A 20,378-nucleotide genomic window follows, 5' to 3' on the forward strand; every position below is an offset into this window, starting at 1 on the left:
TTGTTTCTTGCCTTTCCCTGCCACCTTGTGGCTGCTTAGAACAGGGCCCCCTTCTCGCCTGACAAGTGCTCCAACACAGGCTGTGAAAGCTGCTCCTCTGACCCTCCCTAACCCCCCTGGCCTTTGTCATGTACTTTGAAGCCCTTGCTGTCCAACTCTCTGCATGGCACACTGGGATCTCTGATCTAACACTGAGTGTGACATTAAAATTTACAGATTAGATGATACTTACCTGCAATTAATGTTTTTTTTCTCTCACAAAACTGTAGTTCAAAATACTTTATAAAACAGCTGGAAAAATAATTCAAGGGTGTCTTAGCATGTCCAAAGGCCTCCAAGATACAGTTTACCTGCAAAACAATATTAAAGAAGTAAAAAGAGAGGAAATAGGAAGATATTTCAAGAAACATCTGTGAGGTTTGCTTTATTGATTAATAAATGGAGGAAAAAAAAAAAAAAGAAGACCATTTTGGAATTTAAAAACATACTTAGCAAGTTTTTTCCTGCCAAGGAAATAGAAATTAAAGTAAGAAATCTCAAAACAAATATGTTCCAAAAAAGCAATGTCAGAATAGTGGAAGTTTTAAGTGAAAGGTTCACCTATGAAATCTTCTTCTAGCAGTAGTTTGGATATGAGTGACTGGAGTCATATTCCTGGAGCTGGCATAGTTGGCAAAAAATATTAAAATCTTTGGCAGCTTGTGAAGCTACAATTGGTCAATACTAATAACACAACAAAGGAATTTACAGGCTTTATATAATGTCAGAAATTGCATAAATTATTGATTTCAAATATAATTATTTCAGGATTATACTATGAAAAACTGAGGGGAAAAAACAATTTCAGACATTTTTATGGCATGTCTCACTAATGCATTTCCATGTTAGACTTTCATGGTCACAGCCATTGTATTTATATTTTTTGTGTATAATTTGTTGCTTACACTCCTTACACTCTGACAGATTCCCTTCAGAACTTTCCTCTATGCATCCTTGAAGCTGACTGCAATGTGGTGCATATACACTTGTTCTGGCATTGCTCTTTCCATGAAGCTGGATGAATCAGCTGGGGAGGGAAGAGGTCTGTGGAGTGGCACAGAAGCTCTAAAAATTAAACCATTCACAAGTATTAATTAAACCAGATGTCTGTGCAGTAGGTGGCAGCAGAAAACTAGTCAGCCAAGTTTAGTTCCAGTTCCACTCCAGTAGTGATGTTTAGGATGTATTTGCTTTTAGACTAATTCAACACTTGCTTTAACCTGTCCAACTTTATTAATTTAATGCTTATATGCACAACTGCAGCAGGAATTAATCCAGATATCTGTGTTCATTAAGGCACCTTAAAAAGCAACTAAATTAGAATTTCTACTCTATTCCCTATGGATGAGATCTGACACATTTACCATCTAAAGTCAGATATCCCATCTACGTTAGTTTTAAAGGATCTTTCTATAACCAAAATTTGATAATGCTCTTCCACCTCCATTAAAACACATTGATAGCTATCTCTCTGAGTAGATATCTTGGATGAGAAGTTTCATCAAGAAAGGTAATTTCTATACAGAACATGAATTAGCAATCCAGGGTTCAGCATAATTTAAAATGTCAGTGTGAACCTTTCTAGGGAATTAAATATGGATATATGGAAGCACATATTTTCAAAATTAAATATGACTGAACAAAAATTCAGAACTCTTACTTGTTTCTTAAATATATTTAGTACACAGATATTGAGCCATATGACTTTGTTCAACCCTTGCAGTTTTCCTGCAAGTTTACATTTTGTCTTGCATACGATTACTTCAGATGTCTCAACACTTCTAATACTGTCCAACAAGTAACATACAGACAAATTTATTTATTTGTTTACTGAAGGCAATTAATTTAACGTGTAAGAAACAGTCCCTTATCACAAAAATGTTTCCTATTCACTGCAATACTGATTTTCAAAGTCACCAAAACATAGAAACAAAACTGTCTCCACTTTAGAGATTCTTCTTATCAGATCAAGGTGAGCTTAATCCCATTCCCATTCATGGGAAAAAAACTTCCTTTGATTTCAAAGGTGAAAACAAGCCATTTATGAATTTCTACAGAGGTAACACCTTTTTCCATACATTTCAAATATCTCTCTATCCCAGAAGCCAAGGTGTTACTTCATTCCACTCAGTGGTGAGATTGCTACTTACATGTTTTATCTTTGTATCAAAGGTATTTCTGCTGCAACTGGCTCTGCAAGTGAGGTGTTTCACTATCTGTTTGCAGGCTTCAGTCTTCCCAGAACCACTTTCTCCACTGCAAGATGACAGGCAAGGAAGAGAGGGAGGAATCAGTGCTAGTTTCACAATTGAAATGTCATTTAAATTTTCTGCTAGCTTTGTTTGAATAGATTGAAGGTACCTCCATCAAACCTTTATTTCAAATAACAGAAGGTTTATGGATGACAACTAAAGAACAGAACATAGGAGATAGACTGACTGTCTATGTACATGAAGGCTGTCAGAGCTGTGGTACATTGTCTTGTACCACAAACCAATCAAATCTAATGGTTTCAAGTCTTTTTGAAGGTACTTACAGCACAGATTTTATGTTTACCTTTATCTTTTGTCCAGCAAAGGAGCTCACTAATGCTGCCTTGGTTTCCTTTGCAGATGGGGAAATTACTTTTGCCATAATGATGGGAAATCAGAAGAAATAGAAAGTGAAGAATACAATAGAAAGAATGGAAAGAAAATACAAAAGGAACAGGAAGGAAAAGAAAAAGCTGATTGATTTTACAACCTGCCCAGTTTCTGCAATACACTCTTACTTTAGTTGTTCTATCCAGATCACTGTGATTTCTTGTTTGTTATATGGAATAAATATTCAAAAGAATAAGAATTTCTAACAGGCAAAGTGACCAAAGTAAATAAGGTACAAGGCAATAGAATGACAAAGGTGGAAAGAAACAATAGGAAAGTGGTGGGATGGAGGAAGGAAGCAAAATCTCTGACAGGGAAGCCAAAGTGGGACTCTTAGTTAGAAACTGGAGTGGCAGGACAATGAATAATTGTGCAAACTGAAAGAGGGTAAGCTTAGCTGAGATGTTAGGAAGAAACATGAAATTTAGTTAGGAAGTCCATGAAGTTTTATCACTCTTCCTCCTTTGGCTTTCCAGCTTTTCTTTATAACTACTTGATGGAGGGCCTGTTTCCTATTATTGCTTTATAAATATTTTGTTAATACAACCTTAATTACAGCTCAAATCTTTCTATCTTCAAGTGCTATGAATAATTTAAAAAATAGGTTCTGTTTTGAAATTTAAAACAAATTAAAATCTAAATTGTTAGGAAAAAAGACCAATTGAAAGAGTGAAAATACAAAGTCATGTGAAGAAAAGAACATGAGACATAATACATCCAGGGGAAATAAAGAATCTACAATTGTCAAATCCACAGCATTTGGATTATCATCCATTATCATATATATTGCATGAAGGGAGACTTGGAAATAGAACCATCACATGGAAACAGTTAATCAAGGAAGCCCAGGTAAAAAAGTCAGAAAACAGCCAACCCCAGGCAATTTTTAAGAATTACTTTCTGCAAGTACAGAGAAGTACTTGTTTACCCCCCAGTTTCTGCATCTTAGGCAGGTTTGTCTATACCTTTACGATTTCAGAATAGTGGATAATTATTGGATCGTTACTGTTTGGTAAACAACAGTTCCATCATAAAGAAATTTTATAAATCATCTACTTAGGGAAAATATGATAAAATATGTGAGGAGCAATATACCTGTCATTACAGATGTTGTAAATGACGGGGTTTTATTTTTTGTGCTTCATTTTCAATTCTGACCAAAGATACCACACTCATACCATACTTAACAAAAAAACCTTACTCCTGCAGTACTTGAACTATAATCAGAAGTGATGGAAAACTGCTGACAGAATGTATTCATATAAGATTTCTATCAGATTTAAGGGAAGACAGGTGTGCCCTTCTGCATGAATTTTTGTAACAAATCTCTTATTGTACTACATGGAGCATTACTACTCCAAATTCCCATTAATATAGTAATATATATCCAGGGAACAGTGACTAATTTTGCACACTTTTGGGGGTCAGAATAATCTATTTCTGCTCCATTTTCAAAGCAGGTAAGTGAGACACTGAGTCTTGCTCCTAGTGATTGAGGTTTCTAGATTAGAAACAAATATGTGCAAGCAAAACTGTTAAATACAAAAGAATGAGTTTTGTATTAACAGTAATGTTATATGTAACTGATCAATCTTTCATGTTAGTTAGAAATTATATTTCTAAAAGTAAGCTGAATTGGACAGTGTATTTCTAAGCAATGTTTCAATACAAATATGCAACTGTATGCAGCAGCCCATTGCATTTAAAATGCATAGAATTATACTTCTAAAAAAATTTAAATTGAACAGAATGCTTTTGGTGATGCTAAACTGAGGAAATCCAAAGCTTTCAATGAATTCCACTGCAAAACACAGGACGTCTCTCTGTTCCAGATTATTTGGCTTAAAAATGTGATTTATGTCACAACAGTATCATTGGATATTGCCACCCCTCCCTGGCTGTTAACAAGCTAGACCATTCCATTTTATGTATTCATTATGACTTTTTGACTCACAAATTAGCAATCAGCATGCCATAAATCTTTAGTTTGATTTACTAAGGATCCTTAGCTTTTAACAGGACTATATTTAGGCTCCCAAGACAGCTCTTTACTTATCTTGTCAGTGCTTAATATATTTTCATATCCTGAAAAGCGGGAGTAAAATGCAATCAGAAGGAAGCTAATAATGAAAAGTCCACCTACTGGCTATTTAAGGGCATAACTAATAATATTATTTTATTCTGTAACTTCCATTAGAAGTTTGTACGAAGACAGTTCTTGGTGTTAAGCATACATGAATACAGCTGTGTTGCTACAAAGTGAAAATAATTGTGATAGCAAGTTCTTCAGTGATTTGGCCAAATGCTTTCCTGTTGTAAAATGCTGTATCTCCATGAGTGAGCTTTTGATTAGATGTGAAGTGACTGGGGGGGGAAAAAATATTGTAAAATGGTAACAAATTTGGCTGCAACCTCAAGCCCTGTGTCCAGTTCTGGTCTCCTCACTTTGAGAAAGCATATTCAAGTGCAGGAGGGAGTCCAGAGAAGGGCAAGGGAGATGGTCAAGGGTTTGGAGCATCAAGTCCTATGAAGAACAGCTGAGGGAGCTGGGGTTGTTTAGGCTGGAGAAAAGGAGGCTCAGGGGAGACTTGATCACTCTCTTCAACTGCCTGAAAAGAAGCTGTAGCCAGGTGAGGATCTGCACCTTCTCCCAGGCAACCAGCAACAATACAGTGAGGAAATAGCCTCAAGCTGCACCAGGGGAGGTTAGGTTGATGCCCTAGAGTGACTTTATGATGCTCGTATCCCCATTTATCTGTTTCGCCCAGAAATAAGTTTTACACCTTTAAGACTAGTTCCAAGAGCAAAGGAGGGGAGAGAAAAAGCACAGAGTTTGTAATCAGGGATTGCAGTTGCTTCCCAGCATCCTGCTCCTGGACTGCGGTGTCTGCAGCACAGACAGATGTGGGAGAGAGTTCTCCTTGTTCTTAGTTAGTTTTAGCTAGCTGAGGCAGGGAAGTTCCTGGACTGTTGTTTTTTCTTTTTCTTGGAACTGCTCAAACCTGCTCTGGACTGAACACCAGGAGAGCAGCAGCAGCTCACACCTGTGGCCCACCGGGCTGGGCTGGGCTGTGGCATTTCCAGCGCCAGAGGGACTGATCGGAGACTGAGTGAGCCCAGCCGCAGCCCACAAAGGGGACTGAGTTTGTCATCTCTTCAGATTGGCAAGAGGTTTTATTGTTTAATATTATTCATGTTTTGTGCTAGTGAATGCTTTGCCTGTTGAACAATTTAACAAAAATAAACAAATTTTTTCCACTTTTCTCCAAAGAAATCTTTTCCCAAACCAGTTGAGGGAGGGCCCACTTGAATTTACTTTCTAGAAGAACGCCTTTAGAAGTTTTCTCCCAAATTTACCCTAAATCAGGACAGCTGGACATCAGGTCTTTGCAGGAAGGGTGATTAGACATTGGAATGGGCTACTGAAGGAGATGGTGGAGTCTCCATCCCTGGAGGTGTTCAAGAAATGACTGGACATGACACTCAGTGCCATGGTCTAGATGACAATGTGTTCAGTCAAGGGTTGGACTTGGTGATATCAAAGGTCTTTTACAATCTCATTGAGTTTCTAATCCCATGGAAGATATTAAGATTAAAGATTCACAAGATATGGAAGTAAGTAGAGGATGAAAAGAGAGAAAAGTGATGAGACTGAGCAACACATTTCTTTGACTGGGTACATCAAATTCACCAGACTCACTGTTTTCAAAGAGTTTGAGAAAAGAAGGATTAATAGATTTGGCGATTAAAACATTCCAGGTGAATGCCAAATTTCACCATTATAAAACCAGCATACTCGTATTAAACTTGTTTCACAGATTACTAACAAAATTACTCTCAATCTTGAAGTTACTTATGATTGAATCAATACTGTGAGTAAGGGTTAAAGGTTAAAGTCCATTTTAAAGTCCATTTTAAAATCCATTTTGAGCTTGGTGAGTAAAAGAACAAACTTATGGTCACACAAACGTGAGGCAGAGTGCAAGCTCCAATACAAGTGCATCACCACAGAGGTTTATAATTTAGTCAAGGACTTATTATTTTTATTGTCATTAGATTATATTTCTAATTCTGATTCATGTAATATTAGCAAACATACACAGCAGTTTTGAATTCTTTACCATTGACTCTTGTTCCTAATTAGATGCAGCTACATGGAGTGGCAATTGCCCAAGAGAATTTATGAACTTGAGATGTAATTAAACCCTTTTCATTGCTATTTTGCTCTAATGTATGATACAGAGATCAGTACAAAGAAAAAATCAGTTAGAGAAAAAATAAAATGGAAATCTCAACTGCTGAGGCCCAAGGGAAACTGCTGAAAGGCAGGAGGTACAAATTAATTAATAGAAAGATAAATTTTCACCTGAGGATAAAGCACTGGGGACGCTGCTCCTGGAATAGCATGTGGTAAGCTCTTTCAGCACAGGAAAAAATATGTGGGGGAAGTGAGGAACACAGTTTTCCAGAGTTACTTAAATAAAGCTGGGTGACCTGAAAATTAAAATTATATATACATTTCAAAACAGTTATGTTTCACCTCCTTAATCTTGCTCTTTTGTAAAGCTTTCTAAGCATTATGAACAGAATCTTTCTATGTATAGAAGTGGTACCTTTACAACAGCTATGAATATCTTAATTACATAAAATACAGCTTTAAACACAGAAGGTCTAATTAAGATATAAAATGAAACATAACTAGAAGACTTAACTAGAGGACTTAACAGTACTGGCATTAAGTAAAACAAAACCTCGTATGCTACTTTTTTAATACCTTACATTTATAGTACTAATTCATTTATTACATGGCAGAGCATTCTCTTACAAATACTCTCTCTGCAATATAGAATAACTACTGACACAGTTAGCAACACACACGACCCTTAAAGCCTGAGTAAACCCTATTATCTGTTATAGAAACCAATTTTTTTTTTTTTTTTCTGAGAGTGTCTTGATGTATCACCCCTTTCTGTCCCATGCCTGTCTTATTTATTTAGATATGAAATATTCAATGCTGGGTTATCTACAACAGTGAAGCTGAATGTATCCTCTTATATATTCTCAGTCAGGCCTTAAGGTCTACCAGACAAAAAAAAAAAAAAAGGAAATGGAATCCACACCAATTCTCCAGGAATCATTTCAGAATCTCAAAAAGTACAAAGAAAAACCTTCACACAAGTATGCTCAATGAAAAATGTTGCAAGTTTACATATTTTTCTAACACAAACTTCAAGAATATATTTGTCCTAATCGGGCACAAGTAAATTCTGCAGGAATGTAACAAAGCAGCATTGTTACAGCTCAAGTACTTCTACAATCACTAAAATACCCTTAAAGCTGTACTTGCATGTTCCTTGTATAATGCTATTATAATGCGTAGTGTATTTGTACAGTGTATTTCCATGTAAAAATGAAATAATATTATCATCTAGTAATTGCATGGAATTTCATAAGAAGCAAAGTACATCAGTGTCCATTAATACATGATTCTTTATGCCATCTCAGAGGGAATAACTTCTTATAAAATACTTATTTTAGCAGTATTCTATTGGAACAAAGTGTGGGCGATCAGTGCACAATAACAAAATTGTTTGTCAAGAAGTTATATACAGTAATTTTTTAAGAAAGGAAACATAAAATGCCACTGTTATTAAAATATTTATATAATAATATTTTCATTTCTTCATCCTTGTTTTAAAAATAGTATCATGCTCAATACATGTTTGCATTCCTTATCTTTTTGACAGCTAACAAACTACATACCTCAAACAAAAATGCTAACTAATGAGCCACATCATATAGCATGTCAGCATTTAGTGAGGAATTGACATCTTCACTTTTTATTACTTTAATACATTGACTATCTAACACTTAGAGACTTTAATACAATATCAGCTAAGCTGCTGCAGTATACCAGAGCATTTCAAAAACAAAGTGGTTTTTCAACCATGGTTTCTTGATCATCTGGGAAATACCTGCATAATACACAGTAGTGTGCAGATTACAAAGATGAGGAGAAAGCAATTATTATCCAAGGTGACTCAAACCATTACAGAACAAAAAGTGTCTCTTGATGAACTTAATTAAATAGATCTATCACAGAGAAGTAAAGATGCAGCAAACATTCGGGAAACATTTTAATACGTAAAGTCTTTACAGTTCTCTCTTGGTGCACAAAATAATGTATCTAATATAAAATACACAGTGACAGGAAAAAATACCATCATCTAAAGCTTTGGGGATGATCAATGATTTCCATTTTTATAAATAAATTCAGACTCTACTTAGAATCTGCTGCTTCTACCATGAACATCACTGTGTTTCTTTCAGATTTACTACTGTTACACACCAAGCCACATGACACAGCAAACAGTCACAAATTACAATTTGCTTACCAAATGTTTAACCCTTTATAATTCTTGTAAGTTAAATAGACATATTTGGACATTCTCTATCAGGGAGGCTGAGTTCTGTGATCTCATCAATGAGAAGAGGGGAGAATAAATTAAGTTATACTAACACTGTATCTCTAAAATATCTTGGTGAAGATGAAGGAGACATCAAAACACTTGGATTTTTTCACACTGTTTGATCCCCCTTACCCAAACTCTGCCTGTGCCAGGCACAAGCCCAGGGCAGAGCTCAGCTGGTGCTGATGCATTGCTCTCTGCAGTGTCCCTGATGAGGAGCCTGGTGTGGAGCACAGACAGACATTTTGAGCCTTTGTGTGTGATCCAAGGTTGTTATCTCCATAATCATGCTTTGGGCAGGGGGATGTGAACTCAGACAACCACTCTATGAAGTATGCATCTATTTCTGTAAGTCTGGCTGTGGCACAAACCATCAAGGTCATCAGGAATTATTTTACCTAAAGAGATCCTGCTCATTCAAATTAGCAATAAGACACAGAAAAAATAGTTGTACCTTGGAAGAAATTTTTAAGGTTTTCCTAAAATAGTAAAAATACTAAAACTGAGATGCTCTCCACACAAAATAGGCATATACATTAATTAATTTTAGTGGTTGGACTAAATGAACTATATGAATTGTGAAAAAATATCTGCAAACTTTTAAAAAGAGAATGCTTACCATGGTAGAATAAATAGGAAGTTCTTTAAATGGGTTAACAAGCAACAGTATATCACCAATATAGGTCTGAAAAAAAGAAGACATAATTGCTTTATTAAGTAATAAATTTACATTTTTAAGGAGGCTTTCTTCCAAAAAGAATTCTCAGCAAAACCTCTTAAATCTTTAACAACATGCTAAACATAATTCATGAGTTCTGAGCTTTTAACTCCAGGGTTTGAATTTGAGATCTAAATTTACATTTTGAACATAATTAATTAGTATTTTTGTAATAAAACTGAATTCTTCATAACTGAAAATTATGCAGAGAAAAATTGCACTACATATATTATTGGTGGATTATTTGAAAGTTAATTTGTAACTTACCACTTGCCAAATTAAAAAAATGTCACAGAATCACAGAAGCTGCTGAGTTGGAAGGGACCACAAGGATCATCAAGTCTAAATCCTGGCATGCCTACCACATAAAAAAGCCCCTCAAGTGATTTTTTGTTATGGAAGAGATAAAGAGGAAGAGAGTAAAATACATTGCTTGTGGGGTTAGCTGGAGCAATTGATACATATACAAGTGTTTATGCAAGTGTATGTGTATAGGAACATATGAGCATGCATCTAGAAAAACTATCCTGACCATATCAGAAAGAGTAAATCATCTAATGATTGCATGTTTGCAAGATTTCACTATTTCATATTTGAGGCCATTGATGGATGAGAGGCTGGACATGAACCAGCACTGTGCTCTTGCAGCCCAGAAAGCCAATTGTGGCCTGGCTGCACCACAAACAGTGTGGGCAGCAGGGTGAGGGAGGGGATTCTGCCCCTCTGCTCTGCTCTGGTGAGAGCCCACCTGGAGTGTTGCATCCAGCTCTGGGGTCCCAGCACAGGAAGGACATGGACCTGTTAGGACAAAATGAGGGCCACAAAGATGATCAAAGGCCTGGAGCGCCTCTGCTGTGAAGACAGGCTGAGAAAATTGAAACAGTTTAGCCTGGAGAAGGTTCCAGGGAGAACTTAGAACAACCTTCCAATACCTAAAGGGGCCTACAAGAAAGATAGGGAGGGACTCTTATCAGGGATTGTAGTGACAGAATGAGGAGGAATGGTTTTAAGCTAGAAGGAAAAATATGTAGGATAGCTACTAGGAGAAAAATGTTTACTGTCAAAGTGCTGAGGCACTAGAAGAGGTTGGCCAGAGGATGCCTCATGCCTGGAAATGTGCAAGGACAGACTGGATGGGGCCCTGAGTTCAACATCATCTACTGGAAGATGTCTCTGGCCATGCTGGAGGGTTGGAATCAGATTATCTTAAAGGTCCCTTCCAACTCAAACCAGTGTACAATTCTGTGCACTTAAGTGTGAGATTGTAGGCCACTCTTGCTGCTATACTTTCCACTCCACATAAATAGCTGCTGCTATTAGAATGCCAGACTTGCTGCTATAAAATTGCCAAACTTCTGTCTCTGAAGAGGTCAGATAGCAAAGCATCATGTGAACAGTTTCAGTCATGTTGTCTTTTTCAAGATGAATCATTTTGATTTGGGGAGGTGGGAAATGCTCTCTTTCATAGTAAATGTACTGATTTTCTTCTAAAATGCATCCATTTATTTCCCTTCTCCTATCTACCCTGGCTTCACTGTTGGGTTTTCCAGCAGAATGAAACTTTATAAAGTTTCCAAAAGAACATGAATCAGAAAGTGTTTAGTGCTAATGAGGAGTTTGGCTTGGAATTGGAGCCCAAGGACTTTTCCTTCTAAGTCAAAGAACCAAGTCAAGATGAAAGCAACTTCAGCACTGATGCTGACACTCTACAAAGCACAGTGGCTTCTGTTGGGACAAATACTCATGATCACTGCCTAAAAACTCTATTAAGCTAAGAGAATTCCAGAGTAGAAGATTCTTTCAGGTGAAATCTTCAGTATCTTAAAATAAAAGACTTCCTCTGTGGATCTTCATTAATTCAGTTTAAATTATCCAGTATCTTTGAAAGTGAGATAAAGAAAAACAAATACTCATATAATGAGTATTTTTTAGCATTTGATCCATGATTCCAAACCACAGATTTTTTTTTACCATTGAATATCATAACACCTATTCAGTTCCCATAATTTCAAATGGATTCACAGCAACATAACAGGTCCTCCATATTCCTTTAGTCAAAAGAGTGTAATCAACTCATATATTTAAAAATAATATGCATATTTCACATTTACACTCCACTCAGCTGTTTAGTAAGTTAGTAATAAGTTATGGGTAAGTTATGGACAGGGATACAAAAATTTCTTTTGGTATCCAAATGATTAACACTACTATATAATTATTTCTCTGATGCTGGAAAAAATGAATAATTAAAAGTCCAATGCAGAATTCTAAGCTTTTAAATCTAAAATTCTTTTACATTTTCAGTAATCATGCTCTTTTAAATTAACATAGCATTGGAAATGGAAGGCTCTTTTGGTGGTTTGAGAAGGAAGATTACAAATCATGGTGGTACACCCCTGCCCCAAACACAGTGATCTGAGCAACCTTAAAACACTCATTTCATGACAAGTGTGTTCATCAATGTTTACTAACTTACTTCCTCCATTAAATAAACACACATAAATTGTATTCAATCCTGTCTGAAGTGAGATTTTATTTTTTACTTCTCCTTTTCCTAAACAAACTTGAGGAAGTGCAGAGCTTGCACACACACATGCCCTCATATATTTAAAACTAGTCATGAGTTCAAGGCAGGTTACTGTCCAGTAGTTATGATAGTAATCCTATTTTTCTTATTCTCTTTTGGTGGTTTTTTGAAAGCTTACTGTTGATAGGTGAATAGCAACTCACATATATCTGATTATTGTTGAAACGCTTCTGAATCTCATAAAGCAGGCTGCTGTCTGTTAGCTCACTCAGAGAAGCCAGGTCATCATTTGGAGCTGGAGGCATTAGCTTGATCTAGAGAAACAAATTAGAGAAATAAAGTCACTTCACAATGAATCATTCTTTACTATAATATTCTAACTTACAGTACAAACCAAGACCACTAGAATTTATGGGGAAAAAATGCATTAGGAAACTGGAAAATTGTGACTCCTGATAAATCCACATAATTAATTGTAATCAAGGGAAGAATATAAAAATTATTGTCAATGTTATGGTGTATTACTGCATGAGTCTGATGGGCTCTTAAGAAGATACCAGAGTGCCATTTGCAGTCCTTAAACCCATAAAGATCCTTGGATCAAATTCAATTTTCCTGCTCTCTTCATTAAATGTTTATAGCAGAAGAAATCAAGAAATTAGTTATTGGACTTGTAAAGTATTTCTTGCAGTATTTAACTAAGCTCTCAGACCACTGTTTATCATACAGGGATTTGAAATTATACTTGAATTTTTCTTGCAGAATAGAAGTAAATTAGTAAGAAATTGGAAATGTGTTGTTATGGAAATCAGAAGATAATCAGAAGAGTCCACTGTAGCCAAAACTGGTGAGTAAAATTGTTTAACACTTTTGAGATTAGAGGGAATAATATAAGCTCTGCAAGGGCGAATAAAAACCTAATGAAACAAAAAAGATCCAAAAGACTGAGACAGGAGATAGAAGAAGAAAGAATCAGTGATAATGGAAATTTGATTAAAAACAAAATAAACACCGACACATTAAGCAGTGTGCTTAAAAATAATTATCTACACCTAAAATGGGAGACAGAGTAAAAAAGAATCAGTGATAATGGAAATTTGATTAAAGACAAAATAATCACTGACGCATTAAGTAGTGTGCTTATAAATAATGGTCTACACTTAAAATGTAGTTTGATTAATTTTTTATGTCAGTAAAATACCCAGAAACAGAAAATTCTTACATGAACGGCCATAGAATTAAGCAGTTTGTTCAGAATTTATTGTAATAACTCAGGGTCTATTTTGAGAATGGCCCATCAAGATGAAACTTCTTTCTTCTATTGTTCTGCTTAAAATGAAGGCTCAAGAGAAAAGCAGACACTGCCCTTTGTGGTGAACACCTCAGCACCTTCATCTTTTGCCAGTGACAGGAGATCAGAGGCAGAAGCAGACTGGGAGATACTGGAGGGAACATGGAGCATGCTTCTGTCATGGGGAAGAGCCCAAAGACTATGGATACTTGAGTTTAGTACTGGAGATCTGACACACAGCTTCTAAGCTGCAGCTCAGTTGCCATAGGTTCAAAGTCTAGTTCAGAAAACCTGATACTCAGATTTCACTACCTGAGCCTTCAGGTGTAAGGCACCTATTGTCTACCTATTGGAAAGGCTTGTTCCTCACCCCATTGAAGTGAATGATGACTCCTCTGTCACACACAGAAGATGGCATTTCTTGCTCTTTTTGTTTTTAATCATCGCAGTTGGATATGCAGCTGAGCAAAACTTGTTTTGCCTTCAGTTGGCAAAACAAAATATTAAATTACATTTTGGTGTTGTTTTGATGATGTACTTTGGAATAGAAAAACAAACAAACAACCAAAGAATTCCAATGATATTTTTAAGTGTCTTGTAGAGGGAGAATAGAGAGACAAGTCTGTGGCGTCCTTTCCTTAACAGTGTGGTCATCTGGCATGAAGGAACAAAACAGGCCTTCACTGTACCCATTGTGTGCTATCAAAACTCAGAACATCTGTGCCATAGAATGAGCTTCTTTTAATCTATCTCTACAAAGATTAAACCTCTGCTAGGTATTTGTAAATAAAAGCAAGGTTTGGATAGAAGTACTGCTCTGGGATTCTCCTCATTTTCTGAACTTTTAACACACTTCCTTATACATTCCTGCTTCCTACCAGCTAGCACTCATGCAGATGAAACCTGGATATCATTCACGTCACACGACAATGATCATTTCCCATTGGTCATTTGGGCATGTGCCCATCTCAGGAGGGAGAAATTTTTGCCTTACAGACGTCTATGAACTTGTCCCACACAGCCCTAGACCAGCAAACAGGCACTGGCTTGCATTTATTTCATAATCCAGGCATGACCAAAAATGCTCATTCTGTAGGTATGGTTAGAAATGTGAAGTAAAGCTCCAAGTAAGGAAATCAAAATTTTTCAACATTTTCTACAAAGTTTAGGATTTGAAGTTTCAGTATTTTCTACCTGACTCATTGCATCAAATTCCATAGTTCAAGAAGTAAATAACAACATAGAAATAAGAAACTCTATATCACTTAAACTCACAACTGATTTGACTTGATAATGACCATTATGTACATTATTAATATCTTATTTATGAGCACCTTAATCTTCCATTCTCATCCACTTTTCTGAGCATACTGTGCTTTTTATCTCAATGCATCTATCTGGCTATCATTCTAATTCCTTGATGTGTATGTTATGAGACATAAAAACAAAAATAGCCATACATACAGCATATGTTCCAATATAACTATGTTTCTAGGAGTGATTAGTTTTTAGATTTGTGTAATGCTTGCAATGAAGATTTCTATTTACTCTATTCAATTGCATACATTTATCAACATTCAGAATCTGCTCATATAATAGTCTTTAGCTATATATAGTTTTATAGTTATATATATTATTTAGTTATATATAGTTATAGTTATACATATATTATTTATATATATATATATATATATATATATATATATATATATATATTTTGGTTTTTACATACTTGTGTCACTGAAATAGATATACATTCCAGCTCTTGTGTATAATATTATGTTATACATTCCAGCTCTTATGTGTAATATTATGTTATACGCAGCTGAGCCTTATCTGTGTCATAACTGATACTGGAACTATCCAGAGGGCATCAGAGGATACTCTGTCACACAGTTCATGTGGCCAACAATACATAAACAAGAAGTATAATTCAATTTTTTTTTTAATACTCAATTAAGATAAAAAATTTAATTTATATTTATTTGCAGCATGGTGCATATAATTCAATTCCAAGTCATTAGTTTGAATCTGCTATCAAAAAATATCCTTTCCAGATGAGAAGATAAATTGAGAATGTGATAAAATTCTGAATATCATTCATAGTGCTTTCTTTGTTTGGCAGCAGAGATCTTGACATCTAGGAAAAATGTAATACAAGCCAAGAAAGGTCCAAATTGCTTTATTGAAGTAGTCACTTCATCCCCATCTCCTATACTCAATTAATAGAAATCTACATGAGAAATAATATTTTCTTAAGTCTCTTTTTCAGCATTTTTGCAATTAAAAAAACCTGAAGCAATATATAAATTTGAACATCTATTTCTTTCCAAACCAGAACATTACAGACTTTTCCTATTAAAAATTCGTGTCTGAAATGTGCTAGGATGAAACTTTCCTTTTTGATCCCCCAATAAAGGCCTAATCTGCATGCCATATTGCCTAAGAATGTGTGGTATTTCTGACATAAAGCATGCAAAATATCATCCTGATATATTTCAATAATGTATGAACATAAAATCCAAGTAATGACTCCACATAACCTATTGAAAAATTAAACAGAACATGATTAGTTTGAGTGTAGCTTGAATGCAACTGGTAAGAATAAAAGACAAATCATTAGAAACGCAGTAGAATTAGGACACCCAAAAGGCAGGAATAGTGGGAAGGGGTTGTTCAAATATTTCCTTTGGTATCAGTTCTAAATAAAAACTTACTTCCCAAATTCTGAAATTAAAAGATAATAATAATAATAATAATAATAATAATAATAATAATAATAATAATAAAGTGTTAAATTGATAGATTTAATCTTTAGAAACGAAAGTCTAAATATTATTAAGACAAATACAGATATGATACACATATACCTACAGATCATAATGCATGGCAAGTAGTAGAGAATACAATCCCTCTACTTCCAGGATCACAATCGCATCAAAGGAAAAAATATTACAAATTTTAATTTGGCAAAATCTAGAGACTTTCCTAAAATGTATCTGTTTCCTGAAGTAATTAAAGTAGCTTATTCTCTTTCTTTTATAAGAGCTAAAGCTCATTAAGCCCTTGCCAACTGAAAAGTTGTATTAATTCTTTTCTAATGCAACAAGTCATTAAAAAAAACCCACTAAAAATAGCACTATTTCTAACCTATCCCCTGTTAATGATAATTTCTCAGCCAGAACTCTTCCTATCCTTCCATGATAGGGAGCATCACTCCAAATTCAGCAACTACAGATATTTTCTAGCTTTCCCTTTTCCTAAAAATGTATAGGATACACACTCCTGGCTAGTTTAGAGTAGAATTTCTGACTATTTCCTGCAGAAATTTCTCAAATAAAAGAGCTAAAAGAGATTCACCTTTAAATCTGCTCTCTTGCCTTTGAATTGTAAGTATTGTGGGAAGTTCCATTTTAGTAAACAGTGAAACAAGAGTGCTTTTTGTAAATCTGTCCTGTTTCCGTGAAGAGACTCAAGGTCATCGTGGACAGTAAAATTATCAGCATAAAGACTTCTGTTTGTTCATTTTCATCTGGAAGATTGAAATTTGTTAATCCTATTGGTTTCTGTGTATGTCTTTGTGCACAAACTATAAAACAAAAGTTTAGCTTCTAGATAATGAAAACCTGAATAATTTTGGCTAGGGTTACATCAAAATTATTCAGGCAGAAAGAAGTCTCTATGTTCTTGTAAACACTTCTGTTGAACATCTAGAAGCAAGCAATAGTCTTGGCAAAACTGTAAGCTAAATACTCCCCTCTCTTTTCCTACAATTATAGGAGGATTCCTCCTTAAAGGGTTGCAAGCATTCACTTTTCTGACCAGCAGTGCTTGTCCCTTGGAACGGCAGTTTCCACCAAATCGCATCAGTCAGCAACATCAGAAACTGCATGACATGAAAACAAGATGTAAGCCAAGTGCAAAACATTTTGTGGTATCTGCTGACTGGACAGGGAACCAAGCACTCCACATGATTCCACAGCTGAAGTTCTTTCACAGATTGACTCATATCATTTACATATGGATGCACTGATTGATCTCATGTGATCAAGCCATTCCTCTGAAACACATCCAAATAAAAAACAGAGGAGCATGCCTTCTTCTGCCAAGACAGAGATGCAGTTTCTTTGAACCAAACGTGGCTTAAATCAAACCAATATCTTGCTCTTTTGTTATGCTTCAAATTCACAATAAATTATTTTTATTGGAAATGTTCCCCTCCTCCAACCATTTATCCTAAAGTAGATTTTTATTAAATGGCTAAATATTTCTGGAATGTGTGTTTCCCAAATGCATGTAACAGAAAATAAACTCATTTGTATCACAAAAAAAATCCAAATAAAACAAAAACCAAACTAAACACAAAGGACAACAACAAAAAAATTAAGTCCTAAACATTCAAACCTAGAATGTGCTAGATTTATAAGCAATAGATAATTGTCTCCTTTTGCATTCATCCTATATACTGAATGAGATTGTCCTCCCGTGGAGAAAACTGTAAAGTGTATCCAAATAATCAGTGCTGATACTCTAATGCATTATCACAAGAAAGGGAGTAAACACTGCAGCTGTAAATCTGGCAAGCGCTAGCTTTGAATTGCAGTCTTTTACTTCGAAACTTGATATTCCTTAGACATTTTTGTTTTTTCAGTCTCCCAGGTTGTGTTTCTTTTGTAACTCAAAGTTTGAGACAAGCACACAATCTGGGCAGCACCAACAGTTGTTCCTCCCCTGTTGTCATCCATGAATAAAATTGGAGGGGCTCTGAGTCCTCCCCACAGCCCCTGACCTGCCACCAGTAGCTGGCAGGAAGCAGCTGCTCAATTTGCAGAGGAAACAGACTGCAGGCAGTGATCAAGGTGACAAGGCTCCACAGTGCAAATGAGATGGTGCTGTATGGTGAGGGGAAAAAAACAATGATCACCAGCTTCATTAAGTTTACAATTTCCAGACCTAAGCACTAATGAAAATTTCAAGACCCTGCATTCTGTTACCTGCTCAAGTTTGGTTGTGGTGTTCACAGTGATATTTTCAGATGCACTATCTTGAGATTGCTGCTTACATAAGCCTTTAGCTGCATCTTTGAACATGGTATCTTTCTCCAGCAAACTGTCTTGCTTGGCAATCGGTAAAGCCAGGGGATTCCTACAAAGAGAATCAATAAAGCAATTAGAACTCCTACTGAAGATGACAGACAATCAAATGTGGGTGGCACAAGCACAGAACTGAGATACAGCTCAGGGCTGAAACACAAGCTCCTGGTCCAAGTACTGAAAAGAAATTGGTGAGAAATAAACTGTTCACATAGGCTGGTCTGTTCCCAGAGACGCAGAGCAACATACTTTGATTTAAAATTCACCTTTATGCATGTCTTTTCTGAAGCAGAAATGAGCAAGACAAAGAGAATATGCACGAGTCTCCTGGTGACAGCACTAGGTTGGCAAATCAATAACCAATTTTGTAACTGAATTTAAAAAGCACAGGTAAACTACACAACACTATTTTGAAAAATAGTATGTTTAAACTACATATATTGCCATTGCAATTATTAAAATAAAATTCCATCACTTCTTATCTTACTTTTAATCCAGCAATATACCATATAAATTTTATGACCAGAAGCACCTCTGAAATTGTGCTAAGGTAAAAATAGCCAAATAAAAAAGTAAGCAAATAGCAGACTCCTGAAATTACTTGAGCAGTGTGCAATACTCCTCATCCACATAAAAGTTAAAACTATTCTTATACATATGGACTTGCTTTCCCTACTGGCAGTTAAGACAATATGACACTTGTGAAAAACAGCAATGCCAAATCTTGGATCATTTTTCAGAGTTGTACATCCAAGGAATTAGCAAGGAATCATCTGTAGGAGCTGAGAATACAAATATCTTAAAAGATAATTGTCTGGATTCTGACAGTGCAAATGAGACAATCTCATGGAGTGTACACCAGCTCCTTGCCAAAATGCATACATAATTTCTTTGAAAGCAAATATGGACTCGATAGACTTAATACGAGAATGTGGAAATAGTGCATTCCACTATGGAATAAAGCCCAAACTTAGTTAAAATAAATCTCATCTTTACTCTAAGTTACTTGAGTTTAATCACTGATAAAAACAAACAAACAAACAAACAAAAACCCACATAATTATACAGTTAACTTAAATGAATACTCATAGCTAACATTGAGAGCAGAGGGGAAAAGAGCTTCTCTTGGAAACAAAACTGAAATACATAATGTAGAAATTAAATACACACATAATTTTAGAAATAAAATATAAAACATCTTCTAGATAGAATTCATTGAATAACAAGACAAAGTTGTTTCCTACTGAATAAAAGATTGACAAAACTTTTTATGAAACTATAAGGCTGCAAATATTGAAAGAATTAGTTAAAACATTTTATAATGAATTACAAATGGGTTTTTTTGCCTCAATATGTTTTGCTTCAGATATTTGTATGTAAAATATCTAGAGGAACATTGTTGAAAATAAAAATTTCATTTAGTGCTTAGATTTACCATAAATAATCGTGTGATAAATTTACCAGATGTCACATGGACAAAAGACGTACCCTCATTTTTTCAATTTGAACTGCACTTTGAACTTGACAATTAGAATAAGACATATTAGTGATTAGACTGTAGAAAAAATTAAACACCTGTGACACAAACATAAATGACA

At 35.4% G+C, this 20,378-nt stretch overlaps 1 protein-coding gene across 7 annotated transcripts in view; it reads right to left on the reverse strand.

Annotated features, from left to right (window-relative positions):
* MYO16 (myosin XVI) overlaps positions 1-20,378 on the reverse strand; it is a 356,937-nt gene that overhangs the window by 155,544 nt on the left and 181,015 nt on the right. For all 7 annotated transcript variants that reach the window (XM_031503852.3, XM_021545590.4, XM_021545595.4 and 4 more), the window contains exons 10-15: positions 18,682-18,832; positions 12,600-12,710; positions 9,771-9,836; positions 7,048-7,175; positions 2,190-2,295; positions 233-350 (exon numbers count right to left, since the gene is read on the reverse strand). In XM_031503852.3, the coding sequence (XP_031359712.3) occupies positions 233-350; positions 2,190-2,295; positions 7,048-7,175; positions 9,771-9,836; positions 12,600-12,710; positions 18,682-18,832 (680 nt within the window). The remainder of the gene's footprint in view (positions 1-232; positions 351-2,189; positions 2,296-7,047; positions 7,176-9,770; positions 9,837-12,599; positions 12,711-18,681; positions 18,833-20,378) is intronic.

This window comes from Lonchura striata, chromosome 1 (genome assembly GCF_050655825.1).
Source record: "Lonchura striata isolate lonStrDom1 chromosome 1, ASM5065582v1, whole genome shotgun sequence".
NCBI classification, from domain to species: domain Eukaryota; kingdom Metazoa; phylum Chordata; class Aves; order Passeriformes; family Estrildidae; genus Lonchura; species Lonchura striata.